We start from the raw sequence: 25,720 nt of genomic DNA on the forward strand, positions 1-25,720 counted from the left end.
TAGAGCTACCATTACCCTAAATATTATTTTGGGTCATTTACGTTCATTACGAAGAAGTCTTGGACAAAAATTACGAAGGAAAGTCTTACAAACATTTAGAAGAAGTCTTGACAAACATTTACGCTATTACGAAGAATTTCGACAAAACATTTACGTTTCATGTTTGACCAAAAAACAGTGTACGAAGAAGTTCTTAGACAAAACATTTACGATGAAATTCATGAAATTCATGACAAAATTCAAGAGGGTAGAAAAGAGGGTAGAAAAGAGGGTAGAGTACCCTTCTACCCTAAATATATTTTTGCCGAATTTAGCAAAAAATAAATGGTTCATTTACTCACAATATTTTTGTACAAAACGACCCCAAACTTTTAACTTTCTTTTTCTGCAGCTTCAAATGCTATTCTTAGCGAGTTCATATTCTCTAAATTCTCTCTTTAAATCTTCTTTGTTCCATTTGGTCTAGTTCGTATGGCGAGTCTCTATAACCAGAACATATCTCACGTTTCATGTTCTATTGTTTTTCGCACATTTTTCCAACTTCTTCTTCAAACAAAGGTTTAGCATTTTCTACTGTATCTTCGAGTTCTTCTTCTTCATCTAAAACTTTCATGAAACTTTCTGTCTATGGAGTCCATAATTTTTCCAACTGCTATACATATTTTGGAGAAAGCCACATTGCTATAATAGTTTACAAGTCTTGGGTCTACATAACATTCCTCTAACCTGTTTGATTTCATCAGGAATTCTGCATTAACATTGTATAAAAAACACCGCGGAATTCGCGGTTGGTATATTCTTCACAAAATGCCTTATAATTACTCTTCCAGACTTATTTTCCAACAACCTTCTAAAGGTCTTTCCTAAACTGCTGACACATCTTTGTTGCATTTATATAACCATCCTTGTCTATACGTAAACTTCAATACCGTTGTAAGTGCCTTTTGTGAATGTTTCGCCATTAGATTTGTTCGTGAACGTTTTTTCTTGACTGTCATACTGTTCTTACAATAAAAATAAAAAAATATTTTTTGGTGGTACGTCGGACATTCGTTTGTGGCTTAACCGTCGGACATTGTCTTGAAACAGTCACAAATATTGTCTTGAAAACAGTACAATATTGTCTTGAAACAAGTACAAATATGTTCTGAAGCAGTGCAAATATTGTCTTGAAAACAGTACAAATATTGTCTTGAAAAAGTACAGTATTGTTCTGAAGCAGTGCAAGTATTGTTCTGAAAAAGTACAAGTATTGTTCTGAAAAAGTACAAGTCTTTGTTCTGAAACAGAAAATTTTTCTCACAATTGAGAGCTTTTACGGGAAATTTGTTCTGAAAAAGTACAAGTCTTGTTTCTGAAAAAAGTACAAGTATTGTTCTAAAAGTCAAGTATTTCTGAACAGTACAAGTATTGTTCTGAAAAGTACAAATATTGTTCTGAAGCAGTGCAAATATTGTTCTGAAGCAATGCAAATATTGTTCTGAAGCAGTTGCCAAATAATTGTTCTGAAGCAGTGGCAAATATTGTTCTGAAGCAGTGCAATGGACAACACGCCACATTCAATACTTTTTCAGCACTTTTCCGTAGTTATATATGAAAGACAATCGGAGATAAAAGTCATAGTACAATGGTATAATATGCTGCACACCGTTGTTGTGAACCAGACTGAAAGTCAGAGAAAACTGTTACTAGGTGGTTCGTAGAATTTAGAGGTAAGGTCATAAAAGTCCTTACCAATACATAGAAAACTATTGTTGCTTGAACTAAAACTTGCCATGACACATAACATTTTGAGGTCGAACACTTTCTATAAACTGTCAAATTGTTGTGGGCGTATAAATTTAAACGGACCGTCAGGTGGTAATGGTTCGTTCTGGTTTAGTAACCGAAGAAATTGTGCCCAAGAACGTTTGTCTACTTCCCAAAATAAAAACTGTGTATCTCTTCGAGGAGTTATTTTTCAATCCTTTGAAATGAAAACTGTGGAGTTCATCTTGTCATATTCTAGTTTCAGATAGTACGTTCCGTTTAGTAAAGAGTCGTATTTTTCTGAAATTCCCAGTAGTATTTGTTTATTTGAGTTTGAAAGTCATTTAGAGTTTCTCAAGGTTTTCGTCTGAACGGAACTGTAAAGATTCTCATTTCATCAAATTTGTCTATTAGCCATCATACCTCTATACTGCCATTGAAAAATATACTGCGAACATAAAAGCGTTAGTTCTTTTTGAAAACAAAACTCTTCTAAATCCTATTGCCTTTGCAATCTGAAGGACTTTGAAGCGCAACGAATTGGATAGTCAAACCTGTAAGCACCGGATGAAATTTCTTCATCTGAAAGATTTCTACCGGCATTTGTGAAGATATAGTCTAACGGTTTTGTATCTGCTACTTTTGTTCTTTGTTTTTCAACCTGAAACATTTAATATATGTAAAAATATATTGTTTTAAAATTGTATGCCATTTCATGCAATGTTTTATTTCATGCAACGTTTTACTTCATGCAATGTTTTATTTCTGTGCCGTCTTCAAGTATACCCCAGTACTTACGCTTCGATATTACATGAACTTCGGAAAATACCTTATCTAGCTTAAAACAGCCCATCTTTTCACCGACCATTCCCATTTCAATGAGTTTGTTATAGCCTTCTCGTTCTTTCATGAGTGCATCGATGTTCTCATAGTATACCTTCACTTTCGATTTGACTTCGGAGAAGAATTTGTTGTAGTTGTCAAGGACTGCCTTTGCGAACTGAGGGTAAGACCAATGTTCGACAATAGGTTTTACTGTGGTTACTAAGCCACCTTGACCTTGAGTGATTCGTACTTCAAAACAAAGGGGGGAGAACTTTCAAACAAAGTTGTCGACCTTCTCATAATGTTTACTCTTCATCTCTTGAGGTTTTTTAATGGAATATCCCCATGTCGAATTCATAAGCAATTTGAGTGTCATTGCAAGTTTGGGGTTTTGAAGCTTTCCTAATTATCATACAGTTGTTGTATGACTTTTCCAAACTGTATAGGTTCTCCTGGAACTCACATTTCGTTTGGGATTCCAGGTCGGAATATATTGGACAAATCTCATGTATGCAGCGTTAAGGTCGACATAGTATATCTTTTCATCTGAGTCGAACTGTCGCAACCAATTGGTCCAGTTTGTGGAAAATTCAAGTGAGTCTCTTATCTTCTGAGGAAACTTCTCCTGTTATCTCATAAACATCGTCGAAGGCAACCTGTTTCATATAAAACCTTCTGACTAACTCCGATGCTCTCCAATACAATTTGACGTCAATTGGATGTCTCAATGGAAGTTTGTTATAGCATCTTGAAGTTCTTGCAACCTCATTGGAAGTTTCTTCTGGTTCAGGTTGGTATCGAACAATCCAACTCCTTTTGGAATTGTGTACTTCTTTTGTACTAGAACTTTGTCTGGAACAACTTTTGGTCTTGCTAACAATGAAAACGTTTGGAATGAAAAGTTTCTGTCAGCTTGTCATCTGGAATTGTTTCAACAAAACCTTTCTCGAAAAGAATGTTTACAGCTCTGACAATGTTGCACTTGCCTTTTCGAACAATGGGTTTGTAAGACTTTCGTTCAACGAAGTGGTTGTGGACAATTACAATCTTCAACCATGGTAATTTGAAGTCAACAACATAGTCGTCATGTGAAGAACCTTTAGCTGTAGGTATGTTAACTCGGATATTGACATTTGCCAACGGTGCAATTTTTGCCAATTGACCTCTGAGAATGTACCTTGTCTTCACACATGACTCAAGATACTTCATCTTCTCTTCTGTAACAAGACCAGAGTTCCTGAGACATGTAAGAATACAAGGTTCATTGACAATTGTTTCAATTGAATTGTAAATTCCATACCTTGTCAAGTCAATGTCAGACTTATTTATGAACGGGAAGTATCCAGCATGTTGTCTGACTGCTTGAGGGTTAGGTTGGTACCATTCGAACTTGACACTTGCAATTCCTTCAATTGCGTTCAAAATGTCTGAGTCGGAGTCAAACATTTGTTCTCTCTTTGTAGTCTTGAAAGCGTCAAGAAGTTGTGCGGCTGTTGTGACATTGCCATGTGCATAGTAAATGTGACCGTCCAAATCTGTTACGGTTAGTCTGAGATTGTATCCTTTCTTATTTCCGTCTTGTATGGCAGCAAGTACTCCCATGAAGCCTTCTTTGTTCTTTCCTTCGTCAAAGTTTACTGTAAAGGTTCGACCAGATGTAATTTGACTTCTAACTTCACGGTACTTTTCATATGCATATCTTGTTCTTTCCATGGGAGCATGTTTGTCTTCACCTTTTCCTTTTTTCCTTCTCAAAGGATGCAATTGTTCGTCATGTTTCCAATAGAATCTGGCAAAGCCGTCGTGTCCTTCAACTTGCGGTTCAGAAACATCGAAAGGCATGTCCATAAGACGTTCTTCTTCTAACCTCTCTAGTCTGTTTGGATAATTTGCGCGTGCTGTTTCCAATTCCATTTCGTAGCGAAGACCAGACAATTTGTCATAGACTTTTATGGGTCTTCCCTTCCTATATTTAAAATTCTTCGAAACTTTCCAACCATATCTTTCTAACTCTGCTTTTATTCTAGCAGACTTTCTATCCATTCTATGCGGGGGCATTTTTATAAAAATAAAAAAAATATTTTTTTCTTTACTTTACGTAACCACCAGCTACCAGAAGCCTTTGACGCCAACCCATACCAGCTAATGAAGGTTGACTAAACTTTGGTTTTGGTTTATCTTCAGTTTTTGGTTTTTCTTCTTCTATCGGTTTTTCGTCACTTTTCGGTTCCTCTGACTTTACCTCACTTGCAGGTATGGTTGTGTCGTTAACATCTTCATAAATATCATATGCCATTTGTTTTTGTTTTCCTTTCAACTTTTTGTGTTTGTTGTAAAGTTTAGAATATTTCGACTCTAAGTCAATGAGATGTTCTATAATGAACTGTTGGTCAGTGAAGTAAACTTTTCCATCTGTTGTCTCGAAAGCTCCTTCAGACTTCAATATTTTATTTGTGAGAGTCTGTTTCTTTTTTGAGATACTAGCCGTTCCATTTCTATGAAAAGTGACTTTGTAGTTAGGGTTTGTATTTCCAGACCTGGCACTTTCTATTATTGAATTTTTCTCTTCATCGGTAAGTTCTTTGACAGGTTTTGACAATGGTTCTGAACTTTTTGTTTGTGGTGTCAAATCTACGGTTTCAACTTCTTCGGTCATTTCATCTCAGTAAAAAATTTTAGTTTGGTTTGTTTTCAACTGGTTGTTGTTGTTTTTTAAGTCGGTCTAAAACTTCCTGAGGTATAGGAAGAACTTGACAAACACGTTGTGTAACTGCTGGAAGTCGACAAATCCATCTTGAACCCATTTGTCTCAATGCTGTATTGTTCATTTCATCTCAGTAAAAAAATTTACATTCCCCAAGTTTGAGGCGGTTGAGGTTGGTTATTGCTTACCCACTGTTGTGCATGGTTATATCCTCTGTTAAAGAATCTTTCACCTTGGTCCATATAGTGTCCTGCTTGGTTATAGTAGTCATTTGCTTTGTTATAATAGTTTCCTGCTTCTCTTCCTACATTGTCCATCCATCCTTGAACTTTTCCTCTTGTTTCAGGATTTGGAATAAGATTTGTTGCATCTCGTGCTACCTCCCAACCTTTCTGTACAGTTTGTATAATAGGTTGTGCTTTCTCTTTCAGTATACCTAATGTACTCAAAATCTTCCTTCCAATTCCAAACGCACCTCTGGCTATTGTTCCCACTGCGGGTAAAAATCTAGATGCAACTCCTGCTAATGCGCCAAATAAACCCATTTCTTATAGGATAAAAATGACGAATCCAAACAAGGACCCCTATGTTTCTAAAGCAACAAAGAAAGCACTCATGGTAAAAATCTTTAGTTCAACACCAAATGCTTGGTTTATGGATATCTTGGAAAACATTCCGAGGTATAGAGAAGATGGACCTCCATACTGGCTAATATTTGTCGGTCAAAACACAAGATACTGTGAAGCCATACCATTGCAGTCCAAAATATTTTAGATGTGAAAACTGCTTTGACAATATTCGTTGACAAATACCATCCAACAAAACTAACATCTGACTGTGAAAGTTCTTTCAAATCAGACGATATTAAAAACTATCTGCGTTCAAAAAATGTAAACCAATATTTCATTGTCGACCAAAACCATTCTGCTCTTGGTGTCATTGACAGTTGTATAAAAATCTTAAGAGACTTAAATCAACCACAAGGTGGTGAGGTAGATGAAATGTCATATGACGACAAATATAGACACTTCTCCATGGCAAAGATGAGACAAGTTTTAAATATTTACAATAGCCGTAAACAAAAAGGTTTGGGAAACCACTCCCCCGAAGAAATGAAAAACAACCCTGACTTAGAGAAAGACTATATATTTAATAGTTTAGTCAAAAGAGACAAACAAGAAAGAATGCCAGGCTTCAAACTTAAGAAAGGTGACAAAGTAAAAATAGAAATACCTAAACGCGACCCATATGAAAATACTATTGACTATGACAACAATGGGAACTCGACAGGTACTCACATTCGTGTTCGTAAAAATAGAAGAAAGTATACAAGAGAATATTATGAAGTTTTAGGCAAACATGGCAAAATGTACACACTGCAAGCAGAAGATAAAACTACTATTGTCAGACCTCGTTTCAAACTTGTCAAAGTTCAAGGTGGTATACTTTCAAAGACAGTTCCTAACAAATATAAGACAACTGCTGACGAATATGCTAAAGAAGTTGAAAATGACGACTAAGCAATTCTATACCATGCGTAAACTGTCATGTAAGGTGGCATGTATTCTTTACTTTGTCCCGTTGTTTGTGTATATCCTGAAACGCGATGTGTATGGTTTCCATCTCCCTGAGTGTCACTCCAGTAACAATTTATAGCAAACTGAACGTCGTCTTTAACATCATATCCTTTACCTTTTTTCAAGGCGTGCCAATCCCAAAATTTATGCTTATGCCAACCTGCTTGAGATGTACTTAAATCTATGTAGTGACTGTGTGCAGGTAAATTTTCACCTGAAATCGTTTTACTTCCACCTGTTTCCTTTGAAGAGTTTGCACAATACAAAAACCTGTCGACTATTTGAGTCCAAGTTCCGAGACCAAGTACTACTTCTGGTTTGGTAGAGTTCATTGACGTGTAAATAGAACCTATAGGATATAGTGTTTGAAGTATTTCTGTCTTTAACGTTTGAAGCTCTGTTTTGTCAGCTTTTTTATCTAACTCATCGTTAACATATGTTTTGTCAGCTTTGTTGTCATATAAATCTTGAGCAGTGAATTTAACTTTGTTTTCATCCTCCATGACATAGACATTTCTACATTTAATGTCTTTCATCGTTGTTATGTCATCCTCCGATGTTAAACCTTGTGGAAAGTTAGGAGGTTTCCAATTTAATACATCCCCACCAGTTCCATCAGGTTCTTCAACCGTTCCTGCAATATTTTCTATACCAACAGTTGCGAAGAAATCGTGTGTATGTCCAACGTCACTTTTCCTGTTTAAGGTTTCTTGTAAGTTTGTAATATTTGCAATGTTATATACGAAAACGATAAAAACGGTTTGACAGAAAAGTGACAACTTTACGTGTCAAAAATATAAAAAGTGATATTTTATTCATCATTATCTTCTTCATAATTTATTTCATATTCTTCGTCTTACCAACAAAAGATGGGAATGTGAACAATTGCGGGCAATTTTTAGCCATTTTGGCTTGGAACTAGAGCCTGCGAGGTACATGGATAGTATCAGTACCTCACAGGCTCTAGTTCTCTATATGGCGCCGAGAAATTTTGGTGAAATGTGGTCGCATTTCACCAAAATTTTTTCGGCGCCATAGGATGAATTGGAGGGTGAGAGATATTATTTCATACAATACTACTCTCACCCTCCAATTCCCAGCCAAAATGGCTAAAAATTGCCCGCAATGTGAACAATTGCGGGCAATTTTTAGCCATTTTGGCTTGGAACTAGAGCCTGCGAGGTACATGGATAGTATCAGTACCTCACAGGCTCTAGTTCTCTATATGGCGCCGAGAAATTTTGGTGAAATGTGGTCGCATTTCACCAAAATTTTTTCGGCGCCATAGGATGAATTGGAGGGTGAGAGATATTATTTCATACAATACTACTCTCACCCTCCAATTCCCAGCCAAAATGGCTAAAAATTGCCCGCAATGTGAACAATTGCGGGCAATTTTTAGCCATTTTGGCTTGGAACTAGAGCCTGCGAGGTACATGGATAGTATCAGTACCTCACAGGCTCTAGTTCTCTATATGGCGCGAGAAATTTTGGTGAAATGTGGTCGCATTTCACCAAAATTTTTTCGGCGCCATAGGATGAATTGGAGGGTGAGAGATATTATTTCATACAATACTACTCTCACCCTCAATTTTAATTACTTAAACTCATTCTATTTTTTTGACATGTAAATGTCACTTTTACTGAGATCTGACACAATGTCAGATCTCTTTTTTTCGTATATAAGAGCAATGGTATGTGTATGAGTCTTTTTAGAATATTCGTTTTCAGCTCTTGTCACTTCACTTGACATTTTATTGTCAACATATGTTTTGTCTGCTAGTTCAGGATGAGTATGTTCTTTCGTTGCATATGTTGCATCTGCTCTGTCATGTTCTTCTTGAACTTTTTCAATGACATACTCTTTGTCAGCTTTGTTGTTAACATCTGCTTTTGTTGCATATGTTGCATCTGCTCTGTCATGTTCTTCTTGAACTTTTTCAATGACATACTCTTTGTCAGCTTTGTTGTCAATATCTGCCTTCAAAAGAAGTTCATCTATAGGTTTCTCGTTTAAAGTTCTTTTTGTTGGATTTATACAAACAGTATGGTTCTTACTGTCTTGAAACAGAAACTCATCTGTCATTGGGTTTATCGTCAGTTTTAAGTTTCCTTCTTTCAATGACTCAGATATCTTAGAATAGTTTGAAAAGTTTGTTGTGTTCTTATTTAGAGCTTGCAAAATGAGTTGTCGGTTGTGTTGTATTTCTCTCATAGACGCTGTTTCTTTCGACATTTTATATTCTAGATAAAATATGCTTCCAATAGAAAAGAAAATTCAAGAGTTGCTACAACTAAACCATTAGATGAACTTTTTACGAATGTCGGTCAAAAGTTTGAGACAGAGACCGTAAAGCATGAAGGCTATCGTTTTGACTACCCACTAAGATGGTTAAGAGACCCATCTGTCACAAAAGCTATTGGCTTTCGTAGAATGAAGTTCATTTCAGAAGCCATACATGGTTTCCCATTTACAGTCGCTTTTGAAGTTCGATACTATAACAAAGAAAAACATACGTATGAGAAATTTGAACAGGGAAAACTTTTACAAGTGAATTTGCTTGTAAACTTAGAAACAACTCTTCAAGCTTTTCAAGAAAAAATAAACGATATCTATCTCGAATATGCAAACCAGTATAACATTGACGAGGGAGAGTACCATCTCGATATTATATATGACAGGAAAAATGCAACTGTTAAAATCAATAAAATAGAAGACCTTGGAGAAAACGTTTATATTTCTACAAAATATAAAACTTGGCATGGCATAGATTTTGAGGATGTTAAATCAGCCTGCATGGTATCCAGTACACCCGGACTATTATGAAGTCGAAAACCCTAATGGAACATATGAAAATGTTTTCGACCCAGATGCTATTATAGTTCATGCTTCATTTTCTGGTGCACAAAACTCTTTTTTATGCTTGGCAAATGACTTTTACGAAAAACCTACAAAGCTATATGAACCACCAAGTGGAAGTATTTCAGACTTTCAAGTATGGTTTACAAACAGATGGAAGAAAAGAATAATTCCATTATACCACGCGTTTTACTTAGAACTTAGTTTCATATACAACTACTATCGAACGGTAAAAATATAATTTTAATACGGTTGAGGTGTTGGATTTGGTTGCCAACTTGACTGTGGTGCAGGTTCAGGCTGTTGTATAACAGGAGCTTGCTCTTCTGGTTCAGGGTCTTTAGGTATAATACCAACGAACTGACCTACTCTTTTACCAATATTTTTGACACCGTTCCAAATTCCTCTTCCGACAGATTTTATTCCATTCCATATACCTCTTCCAACATTTCGAAAGAAGTTTCCTATTCTTCCAAAGAAACCCATTTTACTATATGTAAAAATCTAATGTCCGCCTAGTCTCTTACGTTTCCTGTTGAGTTCCATAGCATTCTTTAACTGGAGCTCATACATTCTGTTTCTCCTCTGGTAGAAAACATATTCTGGGTCAACTCCTGTGTTCGCGTCATCTGCATAAAGTTGTTTATATCCCACTTCAGGGTTTGTATAAAACTCTTTCCATCTCATATTTGCATACCATGGTGGCAAACCTAACGCAGCGTCATTTGACATGGCAGTTTGCATTTGTACATCTGTTGGCACTTGACCATAGTTTGCCATTGCAGTTTGTATTCTAACTTCATTTGGAATATTCTCTGGGTTTGGTTGTCCAGGTTGCTGTGCATTCGCTAAGTTCTGTGCGTCCATTTAATATTAGATAAAAATATCTCTTACGAGTACATATACTGAACATTTGCAGGCATTGGTTCATCTTCATATTCTCTATATCTTTCTGCCACGTCAAATAAGTAAATGACACAATGGAAAAACCTAAAACAAGTAGTCCTATTTCAAACCACATTTACTTACTAGTAAAATTTCTTTGTTATGACACTTTCTCCAGTTTATAGGACCTCTCTCATATTCTATCTTATCGTATCTAAACTCATAGTCATGTATATCCTCTAACCATCTCATGACACTTTCCAAACCACTTTTTATCGGATGTAAAGTAAAAGCATGGATGGTTATGTAAAACGTCTAAAGTTTCTAAAGAGTCTCTCAAAGTCCAGTCTACTTGGTATTGAAAATCCCATGTGTTATAGAACGGCGGGTCCACTATAAAGAAAACATTTTCCTTGTCTTTATATTTTTCATACAACTCTGTCCAATAACATCTCACAAACTCTATACCCTCAATATATTTTTCTATGTCCTCTTTGAAAACATTTGTATAGTTAAGATATAAAACTTTTGACATAAGTGTTTCAATGTCATGAACTCTTATAGCACCACTATATAATAGTCTAGCAGATATACTATCCCAGTCTATATATTCTGCTTTTTTCAAAACCTCTCTGACAATATCTTTCTTATCTAATGGTATACGTTCCATCTTACCTATAGGTATCTTTTCTTTCAACTCACTCAATATTTTGTTTGTGTCTGGTATATGTTTGAGACGGTCCATATAGTTGTCGAAGTCATTGCATATAATCTTTGAGTCAGGAAATACAGTATGGCACAAATGAGATATATAGAAACTTCCACCGAACAAATCTACAAATGTTAGACCATTCGGTAGTTTCTTAAGTTCTCTCAATATAATATCTTTACATTTACTCTTATTTCCAAAGAACGGTAACGGTGGTTTTGTAAAATTCATTTATATATAATAATAAAAATGTTTTTTCCTGAAAAGTGACAGAAAAGCGGTTTTTGACAGATGTTTTATTGTGACTTCTTCGTAAAGACTTTGTTGAGATTTCTTCGTAAATGAGTGTAAATGACCCAAAAATATATTTTAGGGTAGAAGGGTATATCTAACCTCTTTTCTAACCTCATTTCTACCCTCTTGAATTTTCATGAATTTCTTCGTAAAGACTTTGTTGAGACTTCTTCGTAAAGACTTTGTTAAGACTTCTTCGTAAAGACTTTGTTGAGACTTCTTCGTAAAGACTTTGTTGAGATTTCTTCGTAAAGACTTTGTTGAGATTTCTTCGTAAATGACCCTAGTAGTATATTTTTGGTGTAAATTTCATGAAAATTCAAGAGGGTAGAAAAGAGGTTAGAAAAGAGGTTAGATATACCCTTCTACCCTAAAATATATTTTTGGTGTAAATTTCATGAAAATTCAAGAGGGTAGAAAAGAGGTTAGAAAAGAGGTTAGATATACCCTTCTACCCTAAAATATATTTTTGGGTCATTTACACTCATGAACTTTCTTGTCTATGTTTTGTCAAGACTTCTTCGTAAAGACTTTGTCAAGACTTCTTCATAAAGACTTTGTTGAGACTTCTTCGTATATGTTTTGTCAAGACTTCTTCGTAAATGTTTTGTCAAGACTTCTTCGTAAAGACTTTGTCAAGACTTCTTCGTAAATGTTTTGTCAAGACTTCATTTATACTAAACATCTTCAGGGCTAGAAGGCACGAAGTGCCTGGAAGCCCCACTACCTTTTTTTTTTTTTTTTTTTTTTTTTTTTTTTTGCATTAGATTGGATACTGCCCAGGTAGTCCATTTTAGTTAACAGTGTAATATTCGCAATGTAAACAATATAAAACGAGATTTTGTTGTCACGTTTTTTGCCTGTTTAAAATTTATGAGTTCGTTCGAGTGGAAGCGCGCCTTTGGAAGGGACAGCGCTTTAATCCAGTCGGTCGAAAATAACGACGCATTAATGGATTTATTTAGCCAAATTGATGAAGAAATATCGAAAATGAACTCATATGATGCAAATCATATTACAGATATATCAATTTGTGTTGATAATCTCTCAGATAACCTCTCAAATCTGTGGGAAGACTCAGAACTTACAGAAATTGACCAGAAAACATTCGTCCGTATGACAATGTTGATGGATAAAGTCATTATCAACACAATTGATCGCATTTTCGATCAACTTGAAATAGTATCAATGAAAAAGGGCATCTTGAAGAAGATTAGATCGTTTGTTCAATCTTACATTCAATCAATAGAACGCGTTACATCGCCAAATACGCATACTTCTAAACCTTGGAATATGGATAAGTATACTCCAAAGCAGATGTATGCCCTTGATACATTAATTGCTAAATTCAAGGATGAAGTCGTAAGAATAATTAACGACCTTTCTGGGCTTTTAGACGCAGATGAGCAAGATGCATTACACTTCTCATCGATCGTTAACTCAGCATCTTCCTTAATACCTACGAAAATGCTAAGCATTCCCAATAGAATTTGGGAAGCCCAATACAAATTATTCGCTTCTCGTTTAGTACAAGCAGAAAAATGCGCAGCTTCGAAATTACATACGCAGTTGATGGACTCTGCGTCATCACCTGAGGTTATTCTTCAGATTTTTAAGGATCATTCCGCTTTATTAACAAGACCAAGCGCTATTCAAGAGCTTGGCCACGAATTTTCACAGGCATCAAACTATATTTCAACTCGCGCACAGAAAATACTTAACGATATTGGCAAGAAACGCTCAAATGATACTTCAGTCAATAATTTAATTTGGTATCAGCAAAAGAAAGTTATTATTCAAGGATATATGAAATTTGTTGGCAGTTTACCAGACTCTGGCAGCTTATCAACAGAGTTAAATACAATTAATGATGAACTTAAGAATTTCTCCCAAAATATGTGGAATTTATGGGTTAACCAGATCAAGACAAGGATTTCCTCTTCATTAAGAGTCCCAGAAGATGGAAGTCTCGTTGATTTTGGCGCTAATACTGGAGGAAATCTCGAAGTTAAGTTTACTGATGATCTTTTCCAATTCCTTCAGGAAGCAAATCAATTACAAGCTGTTAAAATCACATTACCACCTAAAATTTCCGAACTTGTTCAAAGAGCAGAACCATTATACAAACAAGCCCTCGTAATGCAGAGAGTTTCTATGTTCTACAATAACATGGCTGATAGAATCATCAAGTATCAGAGGCCAATGCTGCTCCAACCTGCAACTGAATTCGAAAAATTAGTTAAAAGTGTCAAATCCTTAAATTCTACATCAGCTCCTAAGATGCTTTCAGCTCTACAACTCTCGTTATCCAACATTATGTCTCAAAATTCACAAATTTCTGCAGAAAATACAACAATACAGAAAAAGATTAAAGAATTATTCGATGTAGACCTTATCGATAAGCGCCATAAATGGACACAATCAGTACAAGAGATGAGACAGATCGTTAAATCATGCGTAGAAAAAGGTTTCCAAAATTCTCAGTTTTGGACATTACATCTTGACTCACAAATCTACAAAGCTCTTAGATACCAATTCAGATCTTCGCTTCTTTCTATTTCAGAGCGAACAGCTCAGATTGATGTATCTTTAATATTTGCTGACGGAAGAACACAGTTTAGACCAACAATCCAAGAGGTCAGAAGGATGTACTACCAGAATGTCAGCGATATTTTTGCTTTTCCAAGGACATTCAAAGGTATCTCAAATGATTCCTCATTTTTCGCTCCAATTTCTGCTCAAGCCTCCGATGTTATCCTCTACGTATATGAAAAAGGCGAAACAAACATCCGTAAGTTCATCGAACACCAAAATTCTTTCAAAGAATGGGAAGTTTTGGCCCAAAACATGGATGAAGCCCAAAAGCGCTGCGAGACAATCATAGAGCTTGCAAGTGATTGGAAATCCAACATCAATTTAATCCCAACAAGAAAAGAATCCATCAACAAAATTGAGGATACAACCGTTATCGGCTGTTTCAAAATTGATAACACACAGGCCAAAGAAGGATTCAGGCGTCTTGTTTCCCAGTTCCAGAGCACCTTATTTGTTGCGTTAAGAAAGACATTACGTGATGAATTTGAGCGTGTTGAAGCCTTCGTAAAAGATGGAATGTCATTAGTTACAGGCAACTTTGATACAGCGGAAGCCATTGCAGAATCTCGTTCGAAATTCACAGAACTCGCGAGAAACAAAGTTGACACTGAAATGACATTTACAAGTCTTGAAGAAAAGGTCAATTTGTTGAAGATGAGAGAATCAATTGACGAAGAAACAACAGAGTTCAACAAATTGAGACAACAATGGAAAGAACTGACAGAAAAGATGGAATCATTCGATGCAAACGTTGCTTCTCAATTCGAGAACGTTAAGAACAAGATGAGAGATGAATTTGCACAGTTAAAGATTGAGATCCACAACTTCAAATTGAGATGGGATGAAATGAAACCACACAATGTCGATATGGATGATGACTCTGTTGTTGTTTCTATCCCACAAACTCTTAAGCAGTTCAATGAACAAGCACAGCAACTTCACGAGAAATATGATAAACTCGCGAAACCTTTGGCTGATTTCGATGAAAACGTTCAAATAGAAGAACTCGAGGAATTCGATAAGGAATTCAAGCAGCAAGAACAAGCCATTGATTTGCTCATTGAATGGAGAGATACTTATACAGAAATCGCTTCTCAAAAGTGGTCTGAAGCTTCTGCAAAACTCTTCCATGTCGAAGATTTCTTGAACCAATGGTCCCAGAAAATCACTCAATTGGAATATACTTCTGATGCTGCACTTTACATCGATGAAAAAGTGAAGCATTACAAGTCTATTTACCCATTCCTTAAATACGCAAGAGGTGATGACTGGACTGACCAACACTGGGCAGTTTTCTTCAGAATGGTCTCTCTTCCTCCGAACCAAACAGCTCAAGATTTGTTGTTAGGAGACATAATCGAAGTTGGTGACCAAATTCAATCGAATATCAAACAAATTAAGGAACTCGCTGAACGCGCAAGAGGCGAAAACACAATCAGAACATCTCTTGAAGAAGTCAGATCTTGGTTCTCAACAACAAACTTCCAATGGTTCGAACATACTTTCGCTCAAAGAACGACATTTATCGTTCAAGGATGGAAACAAATTTTGTCAGATTTGGCAGATAAACAGTCATTGATTGGTTCTTTGAAGGATTCACAGTACGTCAAAGCATTCCAGTCAGATGTTGACTTATGGGATAAGAAGTCTGTTGCTTTGTCAACATCATTAAGACTGTTGAATGAAATCCAAAGAAGATGGCTCCATTTAGAACCAGTTTTCGTAAAGAAAGCTCTTCCAGAACACCAAGATTCCTTTGAAGTCGTTGATAAAGAGTTCAGAGATATCATGAGAAGACTCAAAGATGCAAATAGAGCTGCTGCAGCTGCCGATCTCAATCCAGATCAACTTGAAAAGATCTTACAGAAATTAGATGCATTGAACAGAGTCTTAAATGTCTTCTTGGAACATAAAAGAGACAACTTTTCAAGATTCTATTTCATTGGTGATGAAGATCTTCTTGAAATCATCGGCCAAGCATCAGAAGATGCAATAATCATCCAAGCACATCTTAAGAAACTCTTCCAAGGTGTTCATTCCGTTGTTTTTGATGGTTCAAACACAAAAATCATCGCTGTTTGCTCTTCCTTAGGCGAAAGAGTTGATTTGAAGAATCCAATCATTTGCCAAGGCCCTGTTGAAGAATGGCTGATGACATTATCAAATGAAGTATCAGACACTCTCAAAGCAATTTTGACTGAAATGATCAAGACAAAGCCAAATAAAGATTACTTCAAATATCCATCACAACTCACTTTACTTTACCATCAAATCAGATTCACTGCGATGGTTGAAAAAGTCAAAGATGTTGATAAATTATCTAAATACGTCGAAGACACTTTGATGGATTTAGTTTCTTGCGACACACAAGATGAATTACAGAGATACACTGCAAGATCATTAATCATCGAATTTGTCAGATTCAGACAAGTTGTTGATGATTTGAGAAACCCAGGAATGTGGAACTGGAAGAAACAGTTAAGGTTCTACTTCAGGAGTGGAATTTGCTACGCAGAAATGGGTGATAGCGTCATTCCTTACGGTTACGAATACCAAGGAAATCCACAACGTTTGGTTTACACAAATCTGACAGCCAAATGTTATTTGACACTTTGCGAAGGTATTTCATTAGGTTACGGTGGCAATCCATACGGTCCAGCAGGTACAGGAAAGACAGAATCAGTTAAAGCTCTCGGCCAAGCACTCGGAAGACAAGTTCTCGTTTTCAATTGCGACGAAGCAATTGATGTCCAATCAATGTGCAGAATTTTCACAGGCTTAGTCATGGGAGGTGCCTGGGGTTGTTTCGATGAATTCAACCGTCTCGATGAAGAAGTTCTTTCCGCTCTTTCACAACAGATCCAAGTCATTCAGACAGCCATTCTCAACAAAGCATCAAATGTCGAATTGCTCGGCAGAAACATCAATGTCAATCCAAATGCCGGTATTTATGTCACATTGAACCCAGCAGGAAAAGGTTACGGAGGCCGTTCCAAGTTACCTTCAAACTTAACTGCTTTGTTCAGAGCTGTAGCTATGTCCGCACCAGATAACGAACTTATCGCTGAAGTCCTTATGTATTCACAAGGATTCAAGTGCGCAAGAGCTCTTTCCAAACAAATTGTTTTGGTTTTCGCTCTCTGCAAACAATTGTTGTCTCCAGAAATCCACTACGATTGGGGTCTTCGTTCCCTTAAATCCATCTTAAGTACTGCAGAACAGTGGATGAACAACATGGACGGAGATGTCGATGAACCAGCATTGTTAGTTAAGGCATTGAGAGTTTCCACATTGTCTAAATTAACATTTGCAGACAGAGTTGCTTTTGAACAGATTATTTCCGATGTTTTCCCGAATGTTCAAATCAACAAAGTCGAAGAATTCGAGTTGAGAACAGCTGCAAGCGAAGTCATCAAAGAGATGAAGATTGTCGAGTTACCACACCAAGTTGACAAGATGCTTCAGATGTGGGAATCAATCAACCAAAGAACTGGAGTCGTTTTAACAGGTCCAAGTGGTTGTGGAAAGACAACATTATGGACTTTGTTACAAAAGACATTGGATAAAATCGGTGTCAAAGTCGATATCGAAGTTATGAATCCAAAGTCAATGCCAAGACAGAGATTGTTAGGCAGAGTCGATTACGATACTCGTGAATGGTTTGATGGTGTATTAACAAGAGCAGCAAGAAGAGCTGTTGCATCATCAAACAGAACATGGATTGTTTGCGATGGTGATATCGACCCAGAATGGATTGAATCATTAAACTCAGTTCTCGATGATAACAGGTTGTTGACATTACCAAATGGTGAACGTATCCAATTCGATTCTAAAGTCAATTTCGTGTTCGAATCACATTCCCTTGAACACGCTTCTCCAGCTACAGTTTCAAGAATGGCTGTTATTTTGTTGGCTCCTGAAGATTTGACTGTTGAAAATGTTTGCACGGCTTGGGTCAACAAATGGCCAAAAGATTCAAGAGTTCCTTATCTCATGGAGCAGTTGTTCTACAGAACAATTGATGCTCTCGTAAAGAAATCGAACTCTTTCGTCATCGGATCAACAACATTTGGTTTGACAACAACCGTTTTGTCACATCTCAATTTGATTTCAGGAAATTCTGATTCTGAGTTCATCAACGCCCTTATTAGAGGTTCTGTCTGCATTTTACCACCACAAGAACAACCAGCATTCGCAGCAGATATCTATAAATGGGCAAATCAATTGGGATTGAGTACAACAGGTATTGATCCAGCAAACATTTTAGATCAATACTGGAATGGCTCAACATTACAGTTATTCGATTTCCATCCTGCTCCACCAACAGTTCCTGCCATCGATTCATCCAGTTTGCCATTAGTTTCAACAACAGAAGTACAAAGAACTATCCACACAATAAAGAACTGGATCGAAACAGGACAGCCAATGATGTTGGTCGGACCAAGAGGAAGTGGAAAGACAACGGTTTTGACACATCTTTTCAAGTTGTTGCCATCAACAACAACCATTGTTTTGAACTGTTCCGCACAAACAGATGCAGCAAGTTTGATGACAAAATTGATGCAGCAATGTACAATTGCATCAACAGCTTCTGGACAAGTTTTAAGACCAAGAAACACAGAGAAAGCTTTAGTTTTCTTCAAGAATTTCGATTTGCCAAGACCAGATAAATGGGGAACAGTTCAATTAGTTTCATTCATGCAACAGATCTTAACACATGGAGGTTTCTACAACGAAGAACTCCAGTGGATCACATTGGAAAGAATCCAATTTGTCTTCTCAATGTCATCTGCGGAAAAGAGACCAATTTCACCTCGTTTCACATCAATCATCAGAATTGCAGCGATGCACAACACAGAAGCATCACAATTACAGGTCATTTATTCCCATTATCTCACAGAAATTCTCAAGAAGACAGACTACAACGATAACTCCAAAGTCCAAGCAGTTGCTGCTGCAATGGTCAGAGTTTTTCAGAAGTTCTCAACTGGATTTTCAATTGATGAATATCCACATTACGATTTCACTTACAGAGACATCACACGATGGGTTGTCCAGCTTCAAAGATACATCCACAACTCGAATACTTTCACTCCAAACATCATAATCTATGAAGGTATCAAACACTTCGCAAATAGATTGTCTAGTTTGAGTGACAGAACAAGAATGATCAAAGAAATCAAACAGATCTTTAGAGACAATCTACCAATATTCGAAGAAACAGATTTCGAGTATTGCAACTATCAAATCGATACAAATGACAAAGCTCCTTTGTATCTAGTTCAAATGGAAAGACAAACAGCTCAAGAAGCTTTCCAGAAATTGATTGTTTCTTACGAAAGAGAAATGGGTCATTTGGACATCTTCAGAATGCAAGACACAGAATGGCTTGCCAATGTTTTAACAGCAACAATCGCTATGCCATCATCAAACATTGTTGCAATCACCGTTCCTGGTTTGTTCTTCACAGAAATATTAAGAGTTATTTGCCATTCTAATGGTATCGAAATCTATTCACCACCAATGCTCGCTGACTTTTCTAATGCTACATTTATGGCATTCCTTAAAGATTTGATACCAAAAGTTACAGGAAAAGATGAAGAAGTTGTTTTGTTGATGGAAGATTTCATGTTTGTTGATAACGCAATTTTGGATGCATTGAATTCTTTGATGGCTTCAGGAGAAGTCGGTGGTTTATTCTCACAGACAGAATTCGATTCATTGGTTGCTTCTATTCAAGGAGAACTTAGAGAATCGAACACAAACATGACACCACAAGAATTCTATTGCGCCAAAGTAAGAAGATTGATTCATGTTGTTATTGTTCTTAATCCAGAACATTCAGCATTCAGATCTTTCTTCAATTTCGCACCATCATTTGTTTCCGATGCATCAATCATTTGGGCAACAGAATTATCTCAACAATCATTGATGACAATTCCACGCCAAATCTTGTTGCAAGAAGGAGATTCAGCATTGAATTCAGACAATTTGACCAAGTTGAATCCAATGTTTGCTTCAACATTCCAAGCTGTCAAAGAAGCACCAATCAAATACAGCGAATTCCTCAGACTTTACTTGAATTTGTTCAACAAGAAACAGAAGGAATTGGCTGAGAAGAAAGGCAGATTGGACATTGGTTTGGCCAAACTCAACGAGGCAGCTAAAACTGTCGATACTTTGTCCGGCGAAATTCAGGCGAAGAAGACTGTTTTGTCAGGCAAAGAGAAAGATGCAAACGACGCAATGGAAAGAATCAAGAAGGCTGTCGCTGAATGCTCTTCTCAACAAACAAAGATCGAAAAGATGCAGGGAACATTGAGTGAAGAAGAGAAATTCCTTCAGTCAGAACAAACAAAGATCGAAGCAGAACTCGGAACAATTCAGCCAGAAATCGATGCAGCTCTTGAAGCCGTAGGAAAGATCAGAAGAGAACATCTTGCTGAAGTCAGAGCTCTCGCTAAACCACCACAAGCCATCAGCGAAGTTATGTCTGGTGTTTTGATGATGCTAGGTGAAAATGAGTTGTCATGGGCATCAATCAAGAAGATCATGGGTTCTGATAACTTCACAAACAGAATCATGAAGTTCGATGCAAAATCATTGACACCAGAAATCATCAACAACGTTGCAAGGCACTTGAAACAGAAAGGAATGTTCTTTGAAGACGCAACAATTAGAAAAGCTTCACAAGCCGTCGCTCCTTTGGCACAATGGGTTAAAGCAAACGTTAGATTCTTCTCTGTTTTGGAGAAGGTTGAACCTCTCAGACAGAAGAATGAACAATACGCTTCCGAAATCCAGAAGAAGAGGTTAACTCTCAAAGAATTACAAGACAAGAAAGCTAAAGTCGACAAACAAGTTGCAGAATTCCAAGAACAATTCAGAATCACAACGAAAGAAGCTCAGCAACTTAAGAATGAAGTATCTCTGGCAGAACAGAATCTTCATGACGCTGAGCAGCTCTTCTCCAAGCTCAAAGACGAAAGAACAAGATGGGACACACAGAGAAACCAAATTTCTGCAATGTTGACTTCCCTTCCTAAAGAAGTTTTACTTGCAGCCGCTGTTGGAACATTCTGCGGACCATTCCCAGAAGATGAGAGAAAGAAGATGGTCTCATTATGGTTACCAATCGCCAAACAAGCTCCAGATGCAACATTCAACATGGGCAAGTTCATGTACACAGAAAGCGAATTGATGGCATTGAGAGGCTCTTTGTCAGGTGATGCTCTTTCTCTTGAAAACGCTGTTATCATCACAAATGCTGTAACAGTTCCATTAATCATTGATCCAACGAACAAAGCATTAGATTGGCTTGTAAACAACATCCAGAAGAACGGCGGACAGCCAACAGTTCTTCCTCGTGGACATGAAAGATTTGCAAGTGAATTAGCTTTGGCTGTGAGATTCGGAAAAACATTGATCATCACAGAAATCGATTCCATCGATGCAATTTTGATTCCTTTGATCAGAAAAGACCTTATTTTCAGCGGATCAAGACCAGCCATCAAAGTTGGTGATCGTGAAATCGATTACAACGAGAAGTTCACTTTGTACTTGTTGACTCGTGAGCCACAACCACAGTTACATCCAACAGCTGCTGCTCACGTCGCAGTTGTCAACTTCTCTGTCACAAGAGCTGGCTTAGAATCAACATTGTTGAGTCTCACATTGGAAAGAGAGCAGCCAGAGATCCAAGCAGAAAGATCTAAGTACATTGCGAACGAAGAAGAGATGAAGGCAACATTGTCTGACTTAGAAGTCACATTGTTGAAGACATTGGTCGAAGCAGACAGTGGAAACATCCTTCAGAACACTTCTTTGATTGAAACACTCAACAAGACTAAAGAACAAGCAGCTGCTGTTGCAGAATCCCTTGAAAAGATCGAGTCATTGTCAAAGAAATTGGAAGAAAAGGCAAATACTTACAGATCATTGGCACAACTCGGTGCTTCTTTGTTCTTCGCAATTGATGGATTAAGTAAATTGGATCACATGTACAGATTCTCTTCCACTCTCTTCATGACTTTGTTCACATCAATCTTCGATGCAAAAGTCAATGCAAATGGTGTTCATAGAACACTTAAATTCGAATCAGAACTCGTCAGAATTATCTTCAGACACGTTTCTAATTCGATGTTCAATAAATACAGAACAGCCGCAGCATTGCACATCGTTGCTTCCTGCTACAAGAACTTGGTTGATGCAACACAATACCAGTTCTTAATCAATTCCCCTGTTTCTACTGGAGATGCTCCTTCTTGGGTTCCAGAAACAAGAAGACAGGCTTTCTGTGGATTCGCTAAAGCAATGCCAGAATTAGTTCAGACATTGAAGATGAGAGATCCAACAGCTGGCGATGTTTGGGCAGATTGGCTCAAACAAAGCCATCCAGAAGAAAACTTGCCAATCATTGACGGACAACAAGTTTCTAAACGTGGCTTGACTCCTTTCGCTCAATTATTAATTGTAGGAATGTTAGTTCCACATAGATTAGTTGCAGCAATACAAGCTTTCGTTACAGAAGCTCTTGGTTTAGGCCAATTCTCTGTTCCATTTGAATACAACCAAATTGTCAGCGACAAGACAGGATTACCAATGATTTTCATCACTTCTCCTGGTGCTGATCCATCTCATGAAGTTGTTTCTGTTGCAAAGAGAGCCAATGTTTCATTGACGGAAGTTGCTGTCGGCTCTGATACACCAGATGCAACAGTTGCCAAACTGAAGAAATGCGCGGAAGAAGGAACATGGTTCATGTTAAAGAACACTCATCTTTCTATTTCTTTAGTCGCAAGACTTGAGAAAGAAATCGCTTCTCTCCAGACGAAGAAGGAAGGATTCAGAGTATTCTTCACAACAGAACCCCACAGATCATTCCCACCTTTGTTGCTTGCAAACTCAATCAAAGTTGCTGTTGAAGCTCCTCCAGGTGTCAAAGCAAATCTCACAAGAACAATTGCACAAATTGACACTAAATCAATGCAGCCACAACAGTTGAAACTTGCTGCCGCTGTTGCTTATTTCCACTCAATCATCCAGGAAAGAAGAACTTACATTCCACAAGGCTGGACAAAGTTCTACGAGTTCTCAACAGCAGATTTCAGTTGCGCAATGCAGATCATCCAGAAGACAAAGGAAGCTGATGCAGAGGCACTTGAATACATCAGAGGTTTGCTTTGTTTGGCTGTTTACGGTGGCCGCGTTGACAATGATTTCGATTTCAACGTTTTGTCATTGTATTTGCAAGAGTTCTTGAATGACAAGAAGAACCCACTCAGATTAGATAACAACGCACAAATGAGCAACGTAATGAAATACGTCGAGAGGATGACAGAAAGAGATGATCCATCATTGTTCATGTTACCTCCAAACGCAACTAAAACAGTTGCAATTTCACAAATGAACGAAACAATTACATCTCTCAGAAGATTGTCATCAATTGTCTCTGACTCAGGAAGTATCAGCAGAGCACAATGGATTGACAAATTCACTCCTCTTCTCCAGAGATGGCAAGATTTGCGCCGCAAATATCCAAACATGACTGTTCAACGCCAGAACTCTCCATTTGATGACACTCCGATGGCAGCAGCTCTTTATTCACAGTGCTGCGTCATCCATCAATTGGTTGACGATCTTGAGGAGTACTTCAAGATGGTCGATGGTTTCTTGAACCATGGAGACACTTTGTCTCATCAGTTGCAGTCATTAGGACGTTCTTTGATCGCAGGAGAAGTTCCTGACGCGTGGTCTGATATCGCAGAAGGACCTTCTGTTGCATCGGAATGGCTTCAAGAAGTTGCAAGAAAGGTCGAATACATCGATGCTCTTGCAGCTGATCCTTCAATGGTAAGCAAAGGAATTGAGTTGGGAGCTGTTTTGAGACCAACAGCTCTTTTAGATGCACTCAGACAACAAACAGCAAGAGAAACCGGAACTCCAATGGTTGATTTGAAGCTCACTTTCTCTTTCTCTGAATCTAAAGAGAGAGCGATTTATGTAACAGATCTCGCTTTGCAAGGCGCTGTTTTCCAGGGACTGAAGATAGCGCCAATGACAAAGGACGAACAAGTTCTCGTCAAGTGCTCAAAGTGCTCATTCTCGTGGGAGAAAGAGCGCAAGAATGATGGCATCGCAATGATTCCACTCTACTCGAATTCAAACAGAGAAAAGTTCATTGTTACTGTTCCTGCTCCATGCAGCGAAATCACATCAAAGGATGCTTCCAAGGTATTCTCATTCGCAGGTACTGCTTTCATTATTGGAAGTAATTAATTTTATTATTTTTTATATGAATATTTGAAATAAAAACTTTTATAATATTAAAACTTCAATATATACAAATCTCTGCTCAAATTCTTTCACTTTTGCCAATTTTGTATTCTTTGTGATAAATAATTTTTGTAAGGATCTCTGTACTTTCTCCGTAATCAAGTTTTCATTTGAGCTTAAGTAATAAATGAGTTCGAATTCATGTGCTATTGAAGTATAATGTAATCATGACTCTTTTATAAAAATCTTTCGAGATTATTTTGAGTTTTTTTATTCAAAGAATAATATCATGCATTATATTTCTAGCAGATAGCCCACATATGAGGACACTTTTATTTTGCATTTTTAGTTCTTACTATTTAAGGCTTACATTTATTTTTTCATGTAATCACTGTTTCTCTATATTTAATTTCTTATAGGCAGAATCAGAAATGTCATTGGTAATATTAGAAGCAAAATAAAATATGACTTATATTCTATCGTCTTCTGTTTGGAAAGAGATTAAAAATACTATACAACTCACTGCTTATTTTATCTTTTGGATCTATGAAACAATTTTTTGTGTAAAAGTGAGAAAAAGTATTAAAATCCGAATTTTCATTTAAATGAGTAATTAATACAGTTCCTAAAGTTGCTGAGTTTAATTCAACATAAGAATCGAAAATAACCAAATTAGAACCTTCTTTATTTTGTTGAAACATGTACTTTGCACTGTTATTCAAAAATATACAATGATCAACATTAGTTAAGTAACTACAAGAAAATAGAACTTGGTTAATTTCTTTTCCGCAGTTATTTTTAATCACATTGCAATAAGAAATTTTTTGAGTTAAGGCAGCATCGTTACTATTAAATAAAAATGATTGCGTCGATGATTGACTGTTTTCTCTGAATATTGAGAAATTGTATTTAGTTGGATTTCCTTGAGCGATACTTAAAATTGATGAACACTGAAAACATTTGTTGTTCGTGGTATTGATATTCGAAATACATATATCACCCCATGCAAGATAAAATGTAGAACTTCCTCTGTTTTCGCTTTCTCCGCAGTTTGAAACAGAAACAAAAAATGCGTAGTTTTTCTTATAAGGATTAATCCATTGTAGAAATGCTGCATAACTGCTTGCTTTTGATTTATAATAACATGTTCTTTGTTGAACAAATTGCCCTGCTGTGCTACAGCTATAACTAACAGAGCCAGCATAGGTAGTGGAGCTACATTTTCTAAATACCGAATCTTCAATTAA

General features: G+C 37.0%; 9 protein-coding genes and 3 pseudogenes across 12 annotated transcripts, besides 5 other annotated features; 2 read left to right on the forward strand and 10 right to left on the reverse strand.

The window, feature by feature from the left end:
- Positions 1 to 7,594: part of a mobile genetic element that runs on past the window's edge.
- Positions 1,649 to 2,419, reverse strand: TVAGG3_0301130 (annotated as a pseudogene). Its single transcript has one exon. A coding segment is annotated over exon 1 (771 nt).
- TVAGG3_0301140 lies at positions 2,492 to 3,039 on the reverse strand (annotated as a pseudogene). The gene has a single exon. A coding segment is annotated over exon 1 (548 nt).
- On the reverse strand, positions 4,209 to 4,617 carry TVAGG3_0301150 (uncharacterized protein; the record flags this gene model as incomplete). The annotated part of the gene is made up of 1 exon (XM_051229525.1): positions 4,209 to 4,617. A coding segment is annotated over one exon (409 nt), but the record flags the coding sequence as incomplete, so codon positions are not given.
- Positions 4,664 to 5,230, reverse strand: TVAGG3_0301160 (phage tail repeat-like family; the record flags this gene model as incomplete). The annotated part of the gene is made up of 1 exon (XM_051229526.1): positions 4,664 to 5,230. One exon carries the CDS (start codon positions 5,228 to 5,230, stop codon positions 4,664 to 4,666), a length of 567 nt encoding a protein of 188 aa, XP_051099256.1.
- TVAGG3_0301170 (uncharacterized protein) lies at positions 5,250 to 5,402 on the reverse strand (the record flags this gene model as incomplete). The annotated part of the gene is made up of 1 exon (XM_051229527.1): positions 5,250 to 5,402. The coding sequence occupies one exon, from the start codon at positions 5,400 to 5,402 to the stop codon at positions 5,250 to 5,252; it is 153 nt and encodes a 50-aa protein (XP_051099257.1).
- On the reverse strand, positions 5,422 to 5,823 carry TVAGG3_0301180 (uncharacterized protein; the record flags this gene model as incomplete). The annotated part of the gene is made up of 1 exon (XM_051229528.1): positions 5,422 to 5,823. One exon carries the CDS (start codon positions 5,821 to 5,823, stop codon positions 5,422 to 5,424), a length of 402 nt encoding a protein of 133 aa, XP_051099258.1.
- TVAGG3_0301190 (phage tail repeat-like family) lies at positions 6,795 to 7,391 on the reverse strand (the record flags this gene model as incomplete). Its single annotated transcript, XM_051229529.1, has 1 exon — positions 6,795 to 7,391. The coding sequence occupies one exon, from the start codon at positions 7,389 to 7,391 to the stop codon at positions 6,795 to 6,797; it is 597 nt and encodes a 198-aa protein (XP_051099259.1).
- Positions 7,588 to 7,650: a mobile genetic element.
- A 120-nt stretch (positions 7,651 to 7,770) lies between these two features.
- Positions 7,771 to 7,879: a mobile genetic element.
- Positions 7,880 to 8,020: 141 nt separating this feature from the next.
- Positions 8,021 to 8,129: a mobile genetic element.
- Positions 8,130 to 8,270: 141 nt separating this feature from the next.
- Positions 8,271 to 8,378: a mobile genetic element.
- A 237-nt stretch (positions 8,379 to 8,615) lies between these two features.
- Positions 8,616 to 9,091, reverse strand: TVAGG3_0301240 (phage tail repeat-like family; the record flags this gene model as incomplete). Its single annotated transcript, XM_051229530.1, has 1 exon — positions 8,616 to 9,091. A coding segment is annotated over one exon (476 nt), but the record flags the coding sequence as incomplete, so codon positions are not given.
- Positions 9,092 to 9,110: 19 nt separating this feature from the next.
- On the forward strand, positions 9,111 to 9,713 carry TVAGG3_0301250 (annotated as a pseudogene). Its single transcript has one exon. A coding segment is annotated over exon 1 (603 nt).
- A 245-nt stretch (positions 9,714 to 9,958) lies between these two features.
- Positions 9,959 to 10,201, reverse strand: TVAGG3_0301260 (serine threonine-protein phosphatase family; the record flags this gene model as incomplete). Its single annotated transcript, XM_051229531.1, has 1 exon — positions 9,959 to 10,201. The coding sequence occupies one exon, from the start codon at positions 10,199 to 10,201 to the stop codon at positions 9,959 to 9,961; it is 243 nt and encodes an 80-aa protein (XP_051099261.1).
- Positions 10,202 to 10,219: 18 nt separating this feature from the next.
- Positions 10,220 to 10,582, reverse strand: TVAGG3_0301270 (uncharacterized protein; the record flags this gene model as incomplete). The annotated part of the gene is made up of 1 exon (XM_051229532.1): positions 10,220 to 10,582. One exon carries the CDS (start codon positions 10,580 to 10,582, stop codon positions 10,220 to 10,222), a length of 363 nt encoding a protein of 120 aa, XP_051099262.1.
- A 1,894-nt stretch (positions 10,583 to 12,476) lies between these two features.
- Positions 12,477 to 24,476, forward strand: TVAGG3_0301280 (dynein heavy chain family protein family; the record flags this gene model as incomplete). Its single annotated transcript, XM_001308687.2, has 1 exon — positions 12,477 to 24,476. One exon carries the CDS (start codon positions 12,477 to 12,479, stop codon positions 24,474 to 24,476), a length of 12,000 nt encoding a protein of 3,999 aa, XP_001308688.2.
- Positions 24,477 to 25,720: the final 1,244 nt, after the last annotated feature.

This window comes from Trichomonas vaginalis, chromosome V (assembly GCF_026262505.1).
Source record: "Trichomonas vaginalis G3 chromosome V, whole genome shotgun sequence".
Taxonomy (NCBI): domain Eukaryota; phylum Parabasalia; order Trichomonadida; family Trichomonadidae; genus Trichomonas; species Trichomonas vaginalis.